Raw genomic sequence first — 22,279 nt, forward strand, 5'->3', positions numbered from 1 at the left:
TGCCACTGTGACTTAGTAATCAGTAAATGTTGGGGTTTTTTTTAAATAAATTTATTTTATTTTTTATTTTTGGCTGCTTTGAGTCTCTGTAATCGGTAAATGTGTGTCAGAGGCTGGTCCCCAGTTCAGACAGCAGTGCTGCAGGAAGCCCAGCAGGGTGAGGCCCTGGGCTGGGGGCCACTCCCTCTCCCTCGAGGGCCAGACGTCTCCTCCCAGGGCCTGGGGTCCCCTCCCCTCACTGTTGCAGACGTGTGCACACCGTGTGTGTGTGTGTGTGTGTGTGTGTGTGTGTGTGTGTGTGTGTGTGTGTGTGTGTGTGTGTGTGTGTGTGTGTGTGTGTGTGTGTGTGTGCGCGCGCGCGCGCGCGCGCGCGCGCGAGAGCACGTCCACTCATCCTCCCAGGGCCGCCCGTTTGGATTCTGGCCGGGAACGCAGAGGTGCTGCGGCCACCTGTGTGTCGGAGTCTGGCAGGGCCTCCCCACGGGCCGCCCGAGCCATTCCCGAGGGGCCTGCATGAGTGCTGGCCTCCAGTGGCCCCAGGGTGCGGAGCTGGGGCGTCCTGGGTGCCTAGGAGGGGCCTCTGGCTGTCCCATCACCTCCTCTGTGACTGCCACTGGAGATGAGGGCTGAGCTGCCTGATTGCAGCAGGGCTTTTCCAGTGTTCGAAGTATCGGGAACCATCAAGCACAGGAAAAGTGGAGAGATTTATTAGACTCATAAAAATTCATACATTGCGATCCCAGTCATCCCACGTCTGAAGCTTGTTAGAGCGCGGTCCTGGCAGCTCCCGCCGTGGCAGGGGCGGGGGCGGGGCGTTTGCCGCCTCCTGCCCGCTGCCGTCCCTGCTCATTTGGAGAAATGGACAGGCCTCTGCAAGCACATGAAGAACCGTTCACGGGGCTGGGGATTTGTCATGATATCACGGCTGTGTTCTCGTGTGTGGGAGCAGGACGGCCAAGCCCTGTCACCTGCATGCTCCCTGCACCTGCGGGGCCTGGGCTGGGGCTGGCTGGGGCTGGCTGGGTGCCAGAGCACTGAATGCAGTGGGCCCAGGGCTGGCACCAGGTGAGCAGTGCACCCGTGTGAGAATACAGACAGAGGTCTAGGCGTGCAGGGGGAAGTCTGGGGGCACGGGGGGAGGTCTGGGGGTGCAAGGGGGTCTGCAGGGGCAGTGGGAGATCTGGGGTGCAGGGAGAGGTCTGGGAGCACAGGTGGAGATCTACAGGCACAGGTGAAGGTCTGGGAGTGCAGGGGAAGGTCTGCAGGCGTGTTTCTAGCTGTCTTTATGGGATGGAGCGCTGTACGTCTTCTAGGCTGATGTCAGTGGGAGTTGAGTCCATCTCTGTCCTTCCTGAGAGATTCCTGTGCAGAGGCCCCTTGGCCCTGGGCCCCATCCTGCTGGGCATGGTGGGCAGGTCATTTTCCTTCTCTAGGCCTTAGTCTTCTGATGTGTTCACCAGGGGGCTGACGTGCCCCGTCAGCTCTGCTGTGCGGTGGGCATTGTGGGTTCTGTGCGAAGGGGATGGGGGACAGAGGGTCCTCACTTCTGTTGACAGGGAGGTACCACCTGAGCTGGCCAGGGCCAGTCCTCCCTGGAGGGGCCTGGAGGTCTGGGCAGGATGAGGGCCCGGTCCCCCGTGGAACCGGCTTCATCTGCTTCGCAGGCAGCGGCAGGGTCCTCCCAGCAGGTGTCTCGCCCGGCTCTGCACCTGGCTCGGCCCTTCAGCGAGACGTGAGGGGCCCGCGGGGGGGCTGCCGTCCCCATCCACCCCTTACCTCCTGGAAACCTGCTGGGGACCACCACTCTGGCAGTTGCTCTGGCTGTGTGGCCTCCTTAGCGCCTGCCTCAGCCTTCCTCTTGCTGCTTCCTGATGGGGGCGGAGCCTCTCCTTGTGGCCCCTGGGGTCTGCTCGCCCTTCCTCAGGCCCAGGGCGCTTTTCACCCCCAAATGCTGTTGTGTCCTTGCTGTTTCCAGGACTGTGTCACTGAGGGGACAGCTCAGATGGGGCTGACTTTTGGAAATGCCCTGGTAGACGGGCAGTGTCCAGAGAGGGGCAGCGCCCCTCCTCGTGTGGTCTGGCAGGGTCTCCCCACTCAGGAGCGGCGCACCCTCATCGGGAGGTGCAGCATCCTGCTGGCGTGGCCTTTGCTCTGGCTCCAGTCGTGGTCAGTGCCATCCCGCCAGGCCCAAGGCTCTGCACACAGCTCAGATGTGCAGCAAGCCTGCAGGTGCTGGGGAGGCCCCTCAGAAATGCGTGCTGGCTCTTCTGTGGCCACTTTCCCAAGAGGGTGGCTCGGCCATTGTGGGAGAGAGGCTGCCTGACCCCCGCTTGGCCAGGGTCGTGCGCGTCGGGCTCCTGCATATGGCTTCCTGTCTTGTGTGAGGCCCGCCTGCTGCTGCCGAGAGGGCCACGAGCCTCTGGGCACCCACAGTCCAGCTGCAGGCCTGGCTTTCCTGTCAGATGCGTGGGAAGGTGAAGCCCTGGAGTGGCCGTGTGATGTGTTCTGAGCTGGGTACCAGGGGCCCGTCTGAGCTCGGTCCCTCCCACTGGCTCTCTGGGGACCCTTCCCCAGCTCAGGCTCTGTGAGCTCATTTCCTGCCCGCTGTCCAGACCCACCTGTCCCCCTCGGCCCGGCCTGTCCTTGTCCCAGTGCTGGCACAGAGTCTGGGAGCAAGGTGTCCCATCTCCCTCGCTCTGATGGACAATCCCAGAAGCCTCCTGCAGCCTGTCCGCGGTCACGGTCCTGGAGCTGTCATGCTCCGCACACTTGCAGGGGCAACTCTATACTGACTTCGCTCTCCTGTCTCCCTGCTCCCTCTCGCCTGCTTCCAAAATTGCTGCCTTCCAAATACACCGTCTATACCCCAAACTCTCAGGCTCTGTGCTCAAGGGGACCCAAACTGCGGTGACTGGTACTGCGGGGGGTGTGGGGGAGGGACTGCAACCAGGCGCCGCTGCTCAGAGGCCCACAGGCCTCTAGTGCAGGGCTGGGGTGAGAAAGCTGGCGCAGCATCAGGAGGCCAGGGCCTTGGCGGCGGTAGTTGGAGGCAGGGCAGAGGGGGGCGCGGGGTTACGTGGTCATTCTTGCCCTCTGGCCACGTGGGGCAGTGGTCTTCGGGAGGCCCATGGGGTCGCCTGTCCTTTGTAAATGTCCTGGACGGCATTGAGGAGATTAACAGGCTCAGGGCAGCCACCCCCAGGGGAGGCCAAGAGCCAGAGGCTAGAGCCTCAGCTCCCACTGTGGCTGTGCTGACCGTGGGGCACACGCTTAGCCATAAGGCCGAACACCAAGGCTTCTGAAGACACGGGCTGGCCCATCGCCTTGGTGGAGATTAAGGCCCGGAGAGGGGAGGAGCGGGACCCTGGGGCGCGGGGTGGAGATACTTGGCAATGGGTAATCGATCTCGGTGTGTCTGGACGGACAGCTGGGCGGCCGCGGGGGCTGCTGGCAGCTGGGCTCCTGGGGCTTGTCCCACAGCCGCCTCTGTCCTGCCGGCGGCCCCGGGCAGTCTCTGCTCAGAGGAGTTCTGGCTCCCTCCCTCCCTCACTCCTTATGCAGTGGTGAGATCGGCAGCGCCCCTTCCTCCTAGTTCTCTCCCTTTGAAGTTCCATAAGAACCTGAACTCCCTCTCAGCGCCCCCAGTCGCAGTGAAACAGCGAGAGCCGTGACCTGCGTCTGATGGGCTCTGCCATCTGTGGTGGCTCATTGAGGCCGGGGCCGGGGTCAGCTGGAGGCCGGGCTGCTGCAGACAGCGAGCGCCACCTGACCGGCCACGCGAGCTACACAGGCCCCGGGAAGGTTCCGCTCTCCCCACTTCCGCAGCCCGAGTGCCAGACTGCCTGGGCTCTGCTGCTGTTGGTCCAGTCCCCGCCTCTTGGCCGGTGGCCTCCCTCCCCAGCTCGCTCACGCAGGAGCCGGGCCCTGCTGATAGATGGGCTCACATCCCATTCAAATATGATGCCAGCAGTTTTTTTGTAGTTTGTCTTCCATTGCGGTAGTAAAGTTTTTAATTAGGGAAGCTAATGAGATCGATTAGTCATTAGAAGTGACCTCTGCACGGCAGGGCGGAGAGGGCTGTGTGTGTGGGCCTGATAACGCGGCACCCGGGCGTCGTTGGCAATAAAGGCACGGAGGGTTTGATTTGAGTGAAACGTGCCACGGGGAATACATCATGCGGAGAAAAAAATTACAGCCCTGGGAGTCTGTAATGAAGGGAATTAAACCAACATCCTATCTAAATAACATGATTATCTACACAAACCCTCAGCCTGCCAGGAGGAAGGGGAGAGACTGCTGCCTGCCGGGGCTGCTGCCGGGGCAACCCTCCAGCACCACAGGGCCGGGGGGAGGCCGGGCGCCCTGCCCACGGGGAGCGCGCCCATGCCTGCCGCTGTGCCTTTGCACTGGGTTTAAGGTTGCGGCCCGTGTGCCACGCGTGGTCTGAGGACCTCTCACTCCTCTCAGCCGTAGGATGGTGGGGCGCCACCACCCGTCTGTCCGCCCTGCTGAGCTATCTGTGCCCTCAGCATGGGCGCCCTGGACTGTTCTCTTCAGGGCCGTTGTCATGAGTGCTTCCAGCCCCATGGCCAAGGTGCTCATGGGGAAGACCAGGAGGGTCTGCGGGACCAGGCTGTGAGGGTCACAGCCCCACTCTGGGGTGGGGGCATGGGCTGGTGTGCCCTCCCCTCTGCCTCTCGGGATCGCGGGGGCTGGGGTCTAATGGGTGCTGAAGTCTGGGAGGTGACACTTAGCCTTTTAAGAGGGGGGCCTACTTTATTACTTTGTATTTTCTTAGAAGTGGTTTTCAGGTACTAATAAATAAAATGCAGTAAGTTAATGAAAATTTAAATTTCACAGTGGGGCTGCATTGCAAAGGAATGTTATAAATACTGATGCCCGTTAACGGCAGGAATGAGGGCCGGGCCCAGAGGGGGTTTGTCCCAAGAGGAACTTTGCAGAATGCAGAGTCCAGTCCCTTGGGCACTTGGGGCTGGGGGCTTCCTGGAGGAGGTGGCATCTGGTGCAACAGGGAGGGGGATGGGAGAAGCCGATGTTGTGCATCTGGGCGAGGGGGGAGTGAAGCTGGCCAGGCCTGGGGCGCCCGGTGCTCAGGATGAAAGCAGAGTTGGTGAGGAGGGGCCCTGCCCCAGCACAGCACAGCCCTCCTTCCCACCCTGCACACTGGTGCCCCCGAGCTGTAGAGCCAGGGCCCTGGGGCTCTAAGGTGCGTGTCGCAGCCCAGACTGGCAGGTGGTGGCTGGTGTGCGAGCCCCCCCCGCCAGAAGGGGGCCGAGGGCGGGTGGCCCTAGCGGCGGCGGCGGAGGGGATAGGCAGGTGGGCTGTCCAGGTGCAGAGGCTGTGGGAGCAAGGAGTGGATTTGGAGGCCATGGGGTCAGCGTGGGGCTTGGCAGTAACTTAGAGGAATTCCCTTGTTCCTGAGCGCTTAGTTGGAACAAGCTATTATTGATTTTCATTGGTCCCTTCTTGCTTGTAAGACCTTGAAAATTCAATTCAACAAACATTTATTTACTGATGCCCCCTGTGTGCTAGGCTCTCCCATACCTCCCAAATGTGTGGGGGCTGCCTGGAGCCAAAGAGTCCCTCACTTTAGTCACTCAGCAGGATCAGGCATCCCGGGTGATGCCCGGTGCTTCTGCCGAGCTTCCCTCTTTCTCCCTGACTGCCCCCTGAGCTGCCACCCTTGGAAGGAGAGAGAGACGGAGACGGAGATGGAGACTTGGGGAGTGCTGGCCTGGCCTTGCGCGAACTTCTGTGGACCCCCGGTGGGTAGCCGCTGTGGGCCCCTGCCTCCTGTCCCGGGGGCAGAGGTGTCCTCCGCTCTCAGCACTCCCTGGGCCTTGCAGCCCCATGTCCACCCCGACCCCAGCTGGGTGCATGGAGCCTGCACATCCTGCTCCTCTGGTTTGGGGGCTCTCAGGGGGGCTCTGAGCCTGTGCTGTGTCCTGGCCTTCTCATGTGGGTGCATGGGAGCCCTGTTAGAGGCTGCAGTGCCCCAGGGATGGGTTTGGGGACAGCTGAGGGAGGGGCTCTTCCAGCATCTGGACAAGGAGGCACAGTGCTGTTCCGATGACCGTGCAGGTGCGGTAGCTCCCGTGGGGCGGACTTCTCCTGCCTGCTCCCGGGCAGGCCCCGCACCCCACCGCCCATCAGGCTGGGTGAGCCTTGGGGAGAAGGCACCTGGGCCAAGGTGCTGATTGCTGACTGGGGGCGGGCCTGGCTGTGGGCGGGTGGTCTGTTGTGTTTAGGGCTCTGGAAGGTGATTTTTACCCAGTGTTACTGTCACTGTTCACGGAGCAGTCGCCGCTTCTCGTGGAGTTTGCAGGTGCTGGGAGGGTATGTCCTCGGGGCCTAGGGGAGCAGGTCGGGGTCGTGGAGCACCGGCTTGTGCCGTCCGGGCGCGGGGTGGCCGGCCCTCAGCAGCCGGGAGTGTGGGCGCCTGTGGGCCTGGCACCACCGTGCCCCTGCCGTGCTCCCTCTCCTGGGCCGCCCTGGACCCCAGGCGGCCTTCAGCTGAGGGTCAGCTAGCTCTTGCCCAGGGATCACAGGCCTGTCCTCATGCCGAAGCTCTGGTGGCGAGAGCGCGCGTGCTTCCCTGGCCTCCTCGTCCCTGCCCCTTCCCACTCACCGCCCCCACCCCCCCACCCCCTGCCTGGCTGTGCTGCCCAGAAGCCGCCTGCTGCGGGGGTGGCTGGTAGGGGCCCCCCTTCCAAGCAGAGCCCTGGGCTCCGTGCAGGCAGGTTAGGTGGGGCCCCAAGGAGGCGCCTTTGAGAACCTGGGTCCGAGCAGCCTGGCCTGAGGGGCTGGGGTGCTGGCTCGGTCACAGGAGGCAACAGCGCCCGTGTTCCCGTGCTGCATTCGCTTTGATCATCTGGGCAGTGAGGGCCGTGTCTTATGAACGTCGGGCAATTAGAGCGTTCCTCATGGCTATGGGGAAATGGCTGGCTATCACGTGGAAGGGAACTGGGGCAAAACAGATCCCTGTTAATTGCATGAAACATTCAGCAAGAAATAAAGCTGTGGTGTACATCACCCTGACCCTGCACAATGTTCTGAAAACAGAAGTGATTAAGTACATAAATCTGCATGGGTACCGGTGAGGGTTCCCAGAGAGGGAGGTGAGCGCTTCGCACCCGCAGCCTCCCCGACCCGCCCATGGGCCCCTCCTCGCTGCCCACGGGGAGCACCGGCCTGCCGTGCCCTCGTGCCCTCTGCCGCAGCTGGCCACACCCGCCCCGTTTGCTCTCCTGGAGGCCGCGCTGGCCGCCTCTGGCTCCGGCAGCCCTGGGCTGCTGAGCTCTCTGGGAGTGGGCGGGGGGTGGGATCGGGGGTGATGGGAGGCCCCACTGACCTCCACTGACCTCCACTGACCCCCTGTGTCTGGATTTCCCTGCAGCCTCCAGCCTGCACGGCCAGCGGACCCCTCCCCCTAGCAAAGTGATCAAGACTCGCTACCGCATCTTCAAGAAGACCCAGTCCTTGCCTCTCAGCTCCGCCCCCGGTCCCCGGTCCCCGCCCCCCTGGCGGGCTCTGCGGCTCTCCCTGTCCAGGTAGGAGACCTACGGCTGGTGGGCTCCAAAGTGCAGGGCGGGGCCTGAGGACCGAGCACGCCCCCGGAAGTGCTTGGTCTACAGTTGTTGGCTGGGGAATGGGCTAATTTTTCTGTCTGGCAATTTCTGCACGAGACATGTGGCCGGCCTGTGCGTGCTGTGCCCTCATGCAGACACGCACGTCCCTGTCCGTTAGCAGCAAGCTGCCAGCTTGGGGCGGGGGGTGGGGTGGTTGTCTGGGAGCAGCAGCCGCCGGACCATTGAAGCCACACCACGCCTGGGTATCCCTCAGGGAGAAACTTCTGGTGAGAGAGGCTGGGCCATCTCACTATCGATGTATTGATTGTTACGGGCGGGGGGTGAGGCTGTGTCCCTCTCCAGCCGCCCACACCAGAGTCGGGCCTGCACGCTGAGCGCTGTGGCCTCGCTCCAGGCTGCTTCTGCTGGAGGGCATGTGCGGTGCGGTCGGCTCCCTTTTCTTTTCTGGGTCCCCTGGGCCCAGAAGCAGGAGGGCTGCAGAGGTTGGGGTGCGGCTCCTTCCTTCAGTGAGGCAGGGGAAGGGGTGACAGCCTGGGTGGGTTGGAATCGGGCAGTGGCAGGTCCCCTCCCCCTGTCCTCTGTCCTTCTGGGGAGCGATGTGGGAGTCCCTCGGCCCAGTGTGGGCTTCCAGCTGGCTGCGCTGGGCACTCCAGAGCACATGGCCTCGGGCTTTGGGGCCAGGGGGCCATTGTGCCCCAAAGGGCTGGGCCACGGGGCAAAGCAGCTATAGTCCTGGGCAGGGGCCATCCTGCCAGCCCCCCACGGGCCCCCCACTCTCTGGACATGGGGGAGGAGGTACTGGCCTACTGGCCTATGGTAGGTGTGCCAGGAGGTCAGCCTGCCCAGGCGGTCAGTGGTGGCCACTGCCCTCCTCCCTTCCCACCAGGCCGCACGAAACTTGGCCCTGCTGCCGACTTTTCTGGAGGCAGTAGGTGGAAGTATATTTTAAATTAATTTTACTGCACTTTTTGTAGTATTTTTGTTTTAAATAGATTTATAAGCATCTTGGGGGCTATTTCTACAAATTTATGAAGATAATTTTCACTCTCTCGATAAGGTTAAATTTACACCTGCTATTTCCATACTAATTCACAGTGCTAAGTGGGTCTAATTTTCTTCCGTTCTCCTATCTGGTGAGCATGGCCTTTCCTAATGCAATTTCCCCCTCACTAAATCACTGTGATCGGGAGTCATGATCGAGCTAAATTAACTTAAATTAATTTACTTAATAAGAGCCCCACATCTTCGTGAATGAGGTTCAGATTTATTGATTCTTGCTCCTCTCTCCCCCTCCTGCAGTCGGCCTTCCCGCCCGCATTGGCAGCCCTGGCCTGGCCCCGCCTCTCCCAGGGGGCCTGGCTGGGGGCCGGGGATGACCTTCGTCAGGGAGGCCCCAGCGGGCCTCTCCTTCCTGGGCTCTGAGTGCCACGGAAGCCCAGGTGTGGGTCCAGCTGGCCCAGTGTTGAGTGTGCCAGGCCCTGATGTGGTCACTGAGCAGAAACAGGTGCCAGGCCTAGGGGTCGAGGGCTCCTGAGGAGGGCGGTGGCTGGGTGCACCCCCGAGGCAGCCGCCACCTCATACTTCCGAGTGTCAAGCCCATCAGGCCGAGAACAGCCCGGTGAGCAGCAGGGCGGAGAGTGTGCCTTCCCCTCAGTTCTGGAGGCGGGTGGGGGCTGCCTCACGGACAGGCGTGTGGGGTCCGCACTTGGGTCAGGTGGATAGGACGGGCCACGAGGACAGACAGGCCCAGCCCTGCCGCCAGCCCCGCCCGGCCACTGCTTGCCTCAGGCTCCCAGCGAAGGTGGTACCGGGCCTGTGGGGAGGGCGCGCCCCTAGATGGCTGTGTGTAGCCCCGCCAAGGGCCGTGCCGAGTGCCAGACGGCTCAGGCCCCGCAGCCCTGGCCTGTGCTTGGTGGCTGGGCGCTCTGAGGCAGGTTCCCAGCTGCGCCAGGCCCCAGTGCCCTCCTTGGGTGTGGAGGTGCGGCCGAGCCCACCCCAGGATGGCCACGTGTGCACTGAGGGCACGTGTGGGCTGTGCTCAGTGAGGCCTCCCTCCGCCCGCCTGCCTCTCTGCGGGCCTGCCTGACCCATCGCCACGCACCTGGGAGGCTCCCTGAACCCAGAGCCCTGGACCCTGGGGGCCTGGCCTCTGGACGTGGTCTGCAGGGCAGCAGGGCCGAGCGGCCGGGCCGCCCTGGGAAGCGTGGGTTGGGCCGCCAGTGGCCCGGGCTTCCCATGCACAAGGCCACCTGTGCCCGGGCGAGGCTGCCTTCTCAGCAGTTGCCACCCACCAGCTGCCCAGCCCGCCGTCGGCGTACACGCCAGGCTCAGCTTGTCGAGGCAGCGGGCAGGGCCTGTCTCCAGGGCCGGAGGCCAGTCTGATGCCCTCCCACCCCCTCCTTCAGCTCCACCAGAGCTGGGGCTCCCTGTGTGTGGTCAGCAGGTCCCAGAGAGGGTCTGGGGCCAACTGGCTTTGGCCTTGGCCTTGACCTCTGTCCTGTGCAGCTGCAGTTTCCTCAGCTCTCCCTGGCAGAAGTGGGGGGTTGGGCTGGTGGCTGGACGGAGGCCAATGTGGGCTACGGGCTGCTGCAGTGATGAGAAAGCAGGGCGGTCCCACCAGGCAGCGGGGCTGAGCCCAGGAACCAAGGGCTCTTCTTGGGCCTCCCGATCTGTGTCCCCCATGGAGAGAGGACACCTCCGAGGGGCTGGCAGGCAGGCCCCAGCAGTCCTGGAAATCTCAGTGGGCAGAGTTGGGGGCTGGTGGGCACAGGTGGGAGGTGAGGCGTGTGGCCCAGCAGCTGAGTGCCAGTGTTAGCATGAGGTGGCCGTGGACCCCACCCCCCTGCAGACCCCTCACTGTGAGTCTCTGCAGAGAGGAAGCTGTGTGTGCGTGGGCGGGGGCTGCCAGCCTGGGGGAGCCCAGGGAGCCCCCGGTGGGCGGCACACAGCGTGTGACCCTGGGCTCAGCCCAGACCCGCACCTAACGGCCATGGCCTTGGCAAATCCCTGCCCTCCCTGTGCGACGAATGCCACGCCCCTTGTAGCGGTGGGGACGCCACGCTCAGTCCCGCACCACGAGGGGCCTAGCTTTTAGAGAGACTTCAGAGGCGGCGGGGCTGCTGCGAGCCCTCTCCGAGGAGGATGGGACAGGGCGCTGCCCAGGCTGGAGACGGGCCCCTCCTCCACTCTCAGCACAGCCCTCACTGGTGTTGGGGCCCCTCGCCTTCCACACTTGGGGCGGAGCCGGCGGCCTCAGGAGAGGCACGTTGCCTTTGAACGCTGCAGCGTTCTCCTCTCCTCCCCACCCTGCTGGCCCTGGGTCAGGGGCGGCACAGCGCCCTGCCTGCTCCCTGCTCTGGGAGGGCTCGGGAGGTGGGCATCCCCAGGCCTGGCTCCTGGTGTCTGGGAAGAAGCAGAGGGTTGCAGGGTCCTCGGCCCGTTCCCCTCCCTGGAAGCCCGTGTTCCGCACCATGACTTGAGCCACCGTGGCAGCGTGGCCACCACGACAGTGCTGTCCTGGGCGCCAGGCTGCACGTCTGCCTCGCAAGGCAGCTTTGCACTTTGTTTCCCGGTTTAGACAGAAACCTACTCTGAGGCCCATGTCGGTTTTGGCCTAATGTGTGGGGAGCTGAGGGGCCACGTGGTAGCCCACATTCACAGCAGGAGTCCTGGGGTCCCCTTCCCCCCACCAGCTGTCTGGTCTGCAGGTGGAGGAGGTTCTGGTGCTTCTGTGGTGAGGCCCTGACTCCAGAAACATCCGAGAGGAGAGCCAGCTGGAAGTAGGGCAGTTAGCCCGTCAGTTGTGTCGGCCGGTCAGTCCTCGTCCACGTTGGGGCAGACGGAAGGTGGGAAGCTGCCGGGCAGCAGCTCCTGGACGCCGTGGGCACTGCCCATCCCATCGAGAGCCATGGGCTGGATGAGGCAGCCGCTGCCCTGGCCAGGGGAGCGTGTGGAGGCCGGAGCAGGAGGGACACAGGGTGGCGGTGGCTGCCCCTCCTGGGAAGGACTGTGGCCTGAGTGGGGCGGAATCCTCGGCGCCACATCTGTACCGCTGCTCTGGCCCGCAGATGCCCGGCTTTGGGGCCGCCTGCGTGCAGGGGGAGTGGCAGCTGGCCCCGGGCAGGCCAGGTCCAGGGCCCCAGGAGGCGTGGCTGGGGCTCGAGGACTGCACAGCGCCGCTGCCCGGAGCTGGCCTCCGGGACCTGGGCAGCAGGGGGGCCCACGAGCACACCCCGGGGCTGAGGCGCACACTAAGCGAGGATTTCATTGTCTTGTTCTAAGACCTGTGGGTTTGCCTGTGCCCCCGCCGGCTTCCAGCATGTTCATTAATCGGAACTGAAGCTGAAATGTGACTTTATCCCTAAACTGCCTGTCACTTTTTTCTTTCCAAATTCATTTGACATGAAAGTGCAGAATAAACAGAAGCCCCTGTGCTTTAAGCAGATGAGTCTGGCGGCTGCTCCATCCCGACTACAAATGGTGCTGACACAGGGCCTGCCGCTCGCTGGGCTGCCTTATTCTATTTTATTTTTGTGTCTGTGCGGTAAATCTTAAGTAAGCTCTGGGCAGTTTGGCGAGGTTTGGGCTGCGATTTTGAAGGCTCTAAACTGCTTCTCCAAAGTGACGAGTCATTATTAAAGAGGAACTCAGGGCGAGGATGGGCAGTGTCCCTGCGGGGTGGCCTCGACTCCACGTCCTCCCTTCACGCCTACCCTTGCCGGCTCCCTGGAGAGCAGGAGGCCAGCCTTGGCCCTGCTCAGCCTCCTTCGCACCTGCGGTTATCGGGGTGTTGGGCAGCTCGGGCTGCCGTAACGAAACACCTCACACGGGGCGGCTTACACCACAGACATGTGTTCCTCACAGTCCGGAGGCTGCACGTCTGAGGTCAGGGTGCTGGCCGGGCCCATGTCTCCTCCAGGTTGCAGACAGCCACCTGCTCGCTGTGTCCTCACGTATGGAGGGAGAGCAGAAGGCTCGGGGGTCCTAATGAGGACACTAATCCCATCACGGGGCCCCACCCTGACGACCTCATCTCACCCTCATCTCCTCCCAAAGGCCCCACCTCCAAACAGCATCACACTGGGTTTAGGGCTTCAACACAGGAACTGAAGGGGGGGACACAGCCTTCAGTCAGAGCAGGGAGTGTCCTGCGCAGGCCAGCGGAACTGGGGGCCCCACAGCCTCCTGCCCTGCCCCAAAGGGTGTGGCAGTTAGAGGGACCAGGGGAGAACCCTTCTCGGGAAGCAGTGTTCCCTTCCAGTCGCCTCCACCATGGCCACAGCCCGGGGTCCCGCTCTGTCTCTGGCGAGGCCCCAGCCTGGTGGTGTGCAGAGACCCCTCCCAGCTCAGCCCAGACCGCAACCCTGTGACAGAGCTAGTAGGGTGCCCATTGCTGGGCAGCGGGGCTCCCCTGCGGATCCCTGCGGGCAGCCGTCCTGTGCGGGCGAGTTCTCTGCCCACAGCACTCGCCTCCCAGTAGGCAGAGGGTCAGGAAGCAAGCAGAGGATGAAGCGAATACTTGCACAGGGTGGCGACTGCTGGGAAGCACTGAAGCTCACCCAGGGTGGACGGGCCACCAAGGAACCCAGAGAAGGCTCCTCTGGGGCTGGGGCCAGCGAGGTCAGTGTGGGCCGCATTGTGAGGGCCTTTCCCGAGGGGCTGGGAAGGAGCCCGGGATGTCTGCTCAGAGGGCAGCGGAGGCTGACGTGGAAGGTGGGACCTGGGCCCTGCTGCTGGACCTGCAGGGGCCAGGAGGATGTCAGGGTGGGGGCTGCAACCCTTCCTCCCGGTGGCCCCCCCTTCCCAAGCTGTGACTGCTGTGTGCAGGCCCTGGGCACATGCCGTGGCCGACCTTGACCTTAATCTGGCTTGCATGGTCCTGGGGGTGCCCACCTGCCTCTGATGTGGAGCCTGGGGAGCTGCACACCGCGCCTGGCTCCGTGCAGCCCTGTGCCTCTGGCTGCCCCACGACAGAGCTCTGGACTGGTTCTGTTACAGCAGAATGCGCCCGTTTCAAGCAAGGAGAACGTTCCCCTGGTCTCACTGGGACGCCCCCTGGGCTCAGGGTCCCAGATGCCTGCTTTGGGCCCCGCCTGCTCCGTCGGCAGCGGGCAGTCAGGACTGTCCTGGTTTTGTGTCAGAGGCAGGGTTTCCCTGCCGCCCACCCCCACCCAGCTTGTGCCCGGGGTTGGGGGCAGTGAGAGTGGAGGAGGAGTGGGACAGGAGGAGGGGTCCCCCAACACGTCCTGCGGAGCCTGCTCTCTGCCCTGACGGGGCTGTCCCCTATGGGAGAAGGGCCTTCCATCTGGGCTGGAGCTCGAGGGTTGTTGGGGTTGTGGCTTTCAGTTGGGTGGCACCTGAGCATTTTCTTTCCCTGGTCCCTGTGTGTTGCAGCTCAGGCCTGGCGGAGCAGAACAGGTGGAGTCTGCAGGCGGGTGGCTGTAGTGGCTCCTAGCTGCCCCTGGGCCTGCGGAGGAGGAGCCAGTCCACTCGCTCCCCAAGTTTCCGCAGAGGGCCTGTCCTGTGTCAGGCCCCTGCCTGCTTGGAAGCTGCGGCCCAGGGCCCTGCTGACCACTGACCACCACTCTCTCTGCCTGGCCCTGCAGATGGTCGCCACTGGGCTGTAGCCCTGCTCTGTGACTTGTGGCCTGAGTGGGCCACTTTTATGTCAGCATGTTGGGGGCAGCGCCCTGTTGCTGCCGACCACCCCTCAGGCCCGGGAGAGCTGTGAGCCGGGGGCTGTCGTGTGGGAGGGGTGCATGGAGGAGCCAGGGCGGGCCTGGGCCAGTGGGCAGGGCGGGGACGGGGGCTGTCGCCGTGTGCTGCTGGCTGACTCCTGGTCCCTCTCCTAGTCAGTGTCTTGCGTTTAATTTTTGGGGGTAACTTTATTTCACATACTCCTGAACTTATAGAAAAGTTGCAAAAGTAGTACACGGAACTGCTGTGTATTCTTCACCTAAATCCACCAGTTATTTGTACCTTGCCCTGTCTGCTGTATCGTTTCCACTCTGTGTCCACAGACCACCGTTTGTGAGGACATTGCAGCCTCGGTGCCCTTGACCAGGGCAGCAGAGGCCTCCTCGTGTGTGACGAGACTCAGCTTCGCCGTTTGGGCAGGAGCACTGTGGGTCCCTCTGGGTGTTTGCGGCGCCGAGCCCATGTGGGCGTCCTGTTCCTTGCTGGGCCTCACCCGCTCCTTCTAGACCCTTAGTGATTTCCAGCCCCTTGTTCCTTGCATATCGTTGGTCAGGGTCCTGTAAGGAACTGCTGTCCCTCATCCCCTGTTGCCTCGTATATTCATTTATTTATAAATGAATTCTTATTTTCCCGATTCTTATTTTTCAGGCTATAATCTGTTGATGTGATTCATTCAACCCTCCGTTGGCCGTGGCACGGGCCCGCGGAGGTCCCCTCTGGGCTGGCCCTGTCTCCTTTCCACGTGGCACTGTCACTCACCGAGCCTCCCTCACCTGCCCAGTGGAAGCTTCCAGGCTCACCTGGGACTTGCCCTCTTCCAGCCCGGAACCAGCCGCGTCTGTGGACCCTGGCTCCTGGAGGCACGGTGGCTCCTGGCCGCTCACAGCCGCACGGCCGAGGGGTGACGGGAGCATGTCGAGCGGGTCTGGGCAGCGGGGTGCGTCCTCCTTACAGGCCTTCCTGGGTCAGAGTCCGCGCACCTGTGCGCACAGCTGTCTCCGTGCTGATGCTGCTGCTTCTGGCCGCCTCCCCCTGTGCCCTCGTGACTCCCCTGAGGAGCCCTCTTCTGGCCGCTTTCACTGTGGTCCTCTTGGCTGGTTCTAGACGCCGCAGGGGAGGTGCACGATCGGCACTTCCGCCTGCAGCCACCCCCAGCGATTGCTGATGGCCCTGCTCTCGAGGGCGGGCGGCTCCCCGCTCTCACAGGGCTCTTTGTGTAGACCCAGGTCCCCTCCCGGAGCAGCGCCCCCTTTCTGTTCCAGTTCCCATCGCAGCACGTTCTCAAGGTGCCATGGCATCTCGTCGTGGTTTAATTTGCATTTCCCTGATTACCAGTCATGTTGAACGCTTAGGCACGGGATTGTTTAAGGCCGTTCTTGTGTTCTTTTGTGTCTTCTTTTGTGCTCACATCTTTTGCCCGTTTTTAATTGCTGGTTTGTCTCCTGTTCTTGAGTTGCGGGAGTGGTCCACTTGTTCAAGGCCCTGTGTCCGCGCCTTTCCTGGCCAAGTCAGCCTCAGCTTGAATGAGCGCCTTGTTTCCTGCCCAGGAGTCTGGTGGTGGGTCCACGGGGGCTCTCGGCCCTCTGGGGGGCTTGTGCCCCGTGGCTGCTGTGCCGCCATCCTCAGCCCCGTGTTCAGAGTGTGAGGTCAAGGACGCTTCCCCCCGGAGGCTCTCACCTGGCTCTGCTTTCTGCCAGCATTGCCTCCCCAGCCCCCAAGGGAACCTCTGCAGGCCTGGGTCTCCTGGGGGACCTGGAGCCCCAGAGGGGAAGCCTGGCCTTTCTCAACCTCTCCGGGCCCATGGGGAGCGCAGGCTGCTGCTCTGTGCTGGACCCCGTCCTCCGCCCTCGCTCACGTACACCCCTTACCAGCCCCGGGCCTGGGAGTTGTCAGAGAACAGCCCTTCCTGTGCCACGGGAGCAACCAGGAGCATCCCTCAGGGTGGGATTGGAAGAAATAGGTAAAGAAGTCAGAGCAGGAAGGACTTCCCTGGTGGCGCAGTGGTTGAGAATCCACCTGCCAATGCAGGGGACATGGGTTCGAGCCCTGGTCCGGGAAGATCCCACATTCCGCGGAGCAACTAAGCCCGTGCGTCACAACTGTGAGCCCACGTGCCACAACTGCTGAAGCCCGCGTGCCTGGAGCCCGTGCTCTGGAACAAGAGAAGCCACTGCAATGAGAACCCCGCACACTGCAACGAAGAGTAGCCCCCGCTCGTCGCAACTAGAGAAAGCCCACGGACAGCAACGAAGACCCAACACAGCCAAAAATAAATAAATTTATTTATTAAAAAAGAAAAAAGGATTATGAGAAAAGAAATCAGAGCAGGAAGTTTGGCCTGAGGGTGACAGGGAGGTGTGACCGAGCTCTTGGTGCTGAGCTTTGGAGAGATTAGGGTGGGGCCTCTTTAAGGGAATTGGTGGGTGCCAGTAGGGGTCAGGGAGGGACCTGGGGTGACCCTGCCCCCTCCCCTCCTGCCCCCCACCCCGCCTGCTTCCCCACGTGGTGCTGAAGCAGGTCTCCTCTGGCAGGTTTTTTAGAATTTTATTTTATGAGAACAGGCGGTTACGGCTCCCCACGTGCTGTAAAAGTTAATGTGATGGCCTCCCTGTGCCTGGGCTCATTTTTATAATTTTTTATTTTATGAAACAGGACAGAGAGCTTAGTGACTTATTACTATTCATTTCGTTTCAATGCAGTAAATATTGATTCAGTTGGGGGTTTTCAATTTACACCACTCGGCGATTATATAAAATATTACTGGTCTCTGAAATTACGCTTACCGATCCCTTCGGCTGCTCATTAAGGAAAGAGTGCAGTTGTAGGTCCCTTTGCCTTCATCATTCTAATAAATGGGCTGAGGTGCGTTTCTGCACGGGGGGTGCCGTGGAAACTGCTGGCGGGGGCCTGACAGCGAGGATGCAACTCTTAATTTGGAAGTCGGTTCAAAGCGCGTCTTGGTTATTTATTTCTCTCTCTGTCTGAGTCTAGCAAGCCTTTCAGATGTCAGCAGCCCTGAGGCCTGAATGCCTGCCTGCGCTCCCCGGTGGTTTGGGGAGGGCCTGGGGCTCGGGCGACGATGTGGGGCCTTGACCCCTCACCCCCTTGCTGGTTTCGGGGAGGTGAGGGAGGAGACCAGCCTGGCCGGGGCACAGCTGTCCCCTGTCGCACTGAGGCTGGGACGCCGAGGGCTACCCGCTCTCCCTCCGGAGCCTGGTCCAGAAGGGGGGCCTTTCTTGGCCACGTTAGAGCCCAGCCCCTCGCTGGCAGGGCCCGGCCTGGGATGCAGGACCCTGAGGAGAGGGCCCTGGGCACCAGGGCCCAGCTGGTGCACAGGCCGAGGTGGCCCTGCTGCCTGCCTTCTCTTCTGTGCCCTCTGTCAAGCGCCGCCACCGGTGTGGGCTGCACGTGGAACCCCCCGCCCTTAGGAGCCGAGGACCAGGCCAGCCTGTCCCTCTGGGTCCGGGGCCTGTTCGTTCTCTCAGTCCCCGTCCGGCCCCGTGTGATGTCGGGGGACATGGCCAGCGCTGCAGGGAGTCAGCACTAAGGGTCCGGAGCCCTGAGTGAGGGGAGGCTGCGCTCGGCCGGGCCACCCCAGTGCCACGCGGCCCCTGCGCTCCCAGTCAGGGGCGAGGCTGAGCCATGCTCCTCCTCAGCTCTCTGTGCTGGCACTGCGGGGGCATTGACAGGGGCTGCGCGGGTGCTTGGTGTGGGGTGGGGCCGGGTGGGGCTCACGTGCCTCTTCCCCATCCCCCGAGCCTCCGGCCCGTCCTCCCCAGTGGCCACACAGCCCCCCGTGACAGTTGCCCCCCAACGCAGCTCTGTGCCACCACTTCTTCCCTGGCCATGGGGACCGCTGGCGTGGGCCCAGGGTCACAGGCACTGTAGCCAGAGTGTTTGTGGAGAGACCACGTGACAGGCGGCACCTGTGTTCCATCTGCAGACGGCATGGGAGCGGAGGCTGACGGCCTACACTGGAGCCCCCGTTTGCTCCGTCTCAGGCCAGGGGCTGCCGTTCCGTGGCCATGGTCCCCTCCCTCTCCGGGCCCGTGGTGAGCTGGCCCAGAGCTCGCTGGCCCAGGGTGCACCCCTGGGTCAGTGTCCCTGAGGGCCATGCTGGTAGGCAGGAGCTGCCGCACAGGGCTGGGGCCAAGGCTGGGGTGCAGGGCACAGCGGCCCCCTGAGAAGGCCAGGGCGCTCTGCCGCAGGTCCATTCTGGGACAGTCTCTGTCGTCTGGCCAGCCCCAGCCCTGCTGGTCCCTTGTCTGTGTGTGACTCGCGGGCCCTCTAGCCTTCGGTCCTCTTGCTTCACCCCTTGGCCCTGCTTGTTTGTCGCTGCCTCCACACATTGGCGTCTTTCTCTCCATGGACGGACGTGCGCGTGCCTCCCTCTGTCCTGTCCCACTGCCCCGCGCCCTTCCTCTCGCGGTGTGGGGCGCCGCTCCCTGGCGCCTCAGGCGTGCGCGGGGTGCCGGGGACAGGGAGGTGAGGAGGGCGGGCGTGCCAAGTCGCCGGGGCCCCGGCGGTGGCAGGCTGTGAGGTGCTCTTACTCTAGAACGCCCGCACCCGGCGCCACCCCCCAGCCTCCGCGCCTCGCTGCAGCTGCCCCGCGGGGAAGGGCTCTCCCAGGCCACCCTCCATCCCTGCTGCCCGTGGCCGGGCCTGCTCCGCCTGCCGTAGCACACTGCGTCTTGATCATGAGACGTGCAGGGGGCTTCTTTGCCCTATGGGAGCTGGCCTGTGTGGCCAAGGCCTGCCCAGCAGCCTCCAGACCGACGTGGAAAAGGGTCAGGCAGGCGGGAGCCTCGCCCGGGCCTGGCTCCTTGTGGGCCAGCGCTGACGGGACAGCACCCTGCAGGGCCCCGTGCGACGCTGCCACTGCCACAGCCAAAGCACAGGCCACGGTGTGGCCTCCCTGTGTGCTTGGTGACAGCACAGCGACTCACAGAGGAAGAGTGGGACGGGCCAGGTTGGGTGTTTCAGGGTAAACCTAGAGAGAGCATCCCTGCCGTTCGCCCGGGGGGAGAAGCTTTGTTCCGAAGGCAGCAGGACTGTTGGAAGGAAGCTGGGCAGGTCCCGTGAGGTCCTCCCCGTGGAGCCCCGTGGGAGATGGCCCTCGGTTGTGCCCAGGGCCTGGCCACACCTTGCACTGTGGGCCCTTGTGCGTCTGTGTCGGTGTCCTGGGGCATGAGGAGCAGGGGAAGCTGAAAATACTGCCCCTGACGGGAAGCAATAAAACGTCCTTGTCCACCCAGTGGTTCCTGGGTGCCTTACACAATCAAACACCGTTTTAAATGCCACTTTTATCCTGGCTTTAGAGGTGGTAGTACAGCATCGTTCAAATAATCAACACCACATTTAACACTTCGCGTATGTCCACCCTCCTGCCTGATCTTACCCCACGGCACGATTCCCCTCTCGGGGCCGAGCCGGGGCCTCTGGAGATGGGTTGGGGGGAGGCGTTATTCTAGGGGTCTGGGTAGCTCAGGAAAATGGGCTCCCCGCGTTGGCTGCGGGGTCCGGGGGGCTCCCCTTGCTGAGGACCGTGCCCAAAGGGCTCCCACAAGCAGGTGCCCGCTCAGGCCCCTGGTGGGCCTCAGGCAGCCTGGCCGCCACCTCCTCCCCGTGCCCCACCCTGTGGCATCAGCCCTGCTCCACGTCACTCTCAGCTTCTCTGGGCAGGGGGCTCCCAAAGGGCACAGGGGCACCCAAGTAGCTGCTGGGCCCTTGGGGGGTGGGGTGGGCATGTCCTCCCCCTGCCATGGCTCTGCACTTAACCTCCCCCTCCACCCCCAGCATGTCGCCATGTGGGTCCTCAGACAGAGGTGGGCCTTTGGTTCGCCCCTCTTCCACCCCTGGCCATTGAGGGCTCCAACCAGGACCGGGGTTGCTGAGCCAGAATGTCGTCCATCCACTGCTGGGGCGTCCACGTCATATCTTCTCCCACCGGGCACCCTGCTAAGCCTGTCAGAGGACCTCTCCAGCCACTTCACGTGCCAACTGGTGGACAGTGGAGGAATCGTGGGGTGTCTCCTTTTAAACGTTTGTCCCCAGTGGGAGGGACTGCAGCTGCACAGACCCCTGTGCGTTGGGGCCCCGGTGACGGCTGCCCTTCCCCCGGCCACCCCTTCTGCGGGGCGGTCACCGCGGCCAGGCGGGACCCTGAGCCCAGCTCCAGCTGAGCCTGGCTCTGGGCCCGCACTCCCATCTCCTGGAGCCAGAGCGGCAGGCGGGTGCAGAGCCGGTTTCTTTTCCTCGGACTTTCTCCGAAGTCAGCAAGGTTTCTGTGGCTGCCCCACCCACTCTCCAGAGTAAGGAGCCCCGGTTTAATTTGCGGTTAGATGTCTGTTAAGATTGCGTCCACTTCCCAAGTCAGCACTTAATTGGCAAGGCGCTTGATTTAACAGCGTGGGAGCCTCCACCGGAAAAATGGCTTGAATAAATCACCGTCTGACGCCAGAAAATAGATATAATCTCAGCATTAACTACATTAATAGTAGCAGGAGCCGAATTAAGAAAGCCATAAAGCATAGGTGGGGGAGCATAAATTATGGCCCAGGCTCTGTCCCCTTGGCAAGGGGGATCCTCTGGGGGTGGGGCAGGGCGGAGGGGGTGCGCCAGGCCCCTCCCAGTCCGCCCCGCCCTGCCCACCTGCCCGGTAGGGGCCCAGGCGGGTGTGCCCAGATTGGGGCTTGCATGTGGGCGTGGCCAGGCCACCTGTCCCACCCCGCCCTGCTGGGCTCCGGCGTCCGGTCCTGGGAGGGTGGGCTTTGCCACTCTGCCCTCCAGGGCTCCCCCCACCCCACCCCTAGGGCCTCCTTGGGGCTGGGCCCTGGCTGAGCGCTTTCCACCTGGACCATCCTCCACCAGCAGGTGCTAGCAAGGTCTCTGCCGTGTGAGACCCAGCGCCTAAGGGACCGCACTGCCGCCACCTCCTCCCTCCCACAGGTGGCTCTGCCCAGTGGTGTCTGCAGCCCAGAGGTGTTCCCGAGGCAAGGAGGCGACATGTGGCTTGCCGCGTAGGTGGCTACAGCCTGACCCTGCTGTTGAAGTTGTGCCTCTTTTGTCCACCTCACCGAGGTCGGTCCACCCAGGAGGGGCCGCCCTGGTTCTGGGCTTTAGGGAGAGCCAGGGGGGTACCTCCTGCCATGCTGGTTTGCATCTTCTCGTGTCCTTCTTGGTGTTAGCTGCCACTGCCAGAAACTTTTCGACAATTTACTGGAGGAGAATGCTATCCAGTTTTCATTTCATTTTTTTTTTTTTCCCCCACACCACATGGCTTGTGGGAATCTCAGTTCCCCGACCAGGGATTGAACCCGGGCCACAGCAGCGAAAGCGTGAAATCCTAACCGCTAGACCACCAGGGAACTCTTTTAATTTCAGTTTAATTCATACTGTTTGTGAAGTTCAGCATTCTTTATGTGTACTGTTCATTTGTCTCTGGCCTGTTTCTTACAGGTTTTCAAGACTCTCTAAGTATTCGGGGTGGGGGGCACCCTTTTGGATTTTTAACAGAACTTTTTACTTTTTTGTGTTCTTAAATCTGTCAGTCTGTTAAGACTTAGTATATTGATTTGCTTAGAACAGCCTTCCTCGTCCCAAGATTACATGAGTTCAATTATTTTCTTCTAGTGCTGTGTTTTCAAGGTTTGCATTTAAAACTGTAACCTACCTGGACTTTATTGGAGACATGGTGTAAGACTAAAGGTCAAATTTAATTTTGCTTAACGCTTACCTGGTTGTCTCTGGACCACTAAACGTCCAGACTTTTTTTCCAGTATTTAAAAATGTCACTTTTGTCATGTACAAATCTTGTTCCTGAACTTGGCCTTCTGGACAGATCTTTCTCTTTGATTTCCCTTTGCAAAACACTTGTGGTGGTTTGTATTTTCGGTGGTCAGTTCTGTGGGTTTTCACCTCGCGTGCCTACCGCACAGGTCGGGGTGTGCCCGTCTCCTGCCCCGGGAGCTCCC

General features: G+C 62.3%; 1 protein-coding gene across 2 annotated transcripts in view; it reads left to right on the plus strand.

The window, feature by feature from the left end:
- The window catches only part of ZC3H3 (zinc finger CCCH-type containing 3), a 79,144-nt gene that overhangs the window by 20,454 nt on the left and 36,411 nt on the right, over positions 1-22,279 (plus strand). For both annotated transcript variants that reach the window (XM_082601419.1, XM_082601420.1), the window contains exon 4: positions 7,418-7,571. In XM_082601419.1, coding sequence (XP_082457545.1) covers positions 7,418-7,571 — 154 coding nt within the window. The remainder of the gene's footprint in view (positions 1-7,417; positions 7,572-22,279) is intronic.

Source organism: Mesoplodon mirus (genome assembly GCF_964341445.2).
Source record: "Mesoplodon mirus genome assembly, chromosome: 16".
In the NCBI taxonomy this organism is placed as follows: Eukaryota; Metazoa; Chordata; class Mammalia; order Artiodactyla; family Ziphiidae; genus Mesoplodon; species Mesoplodon mirus.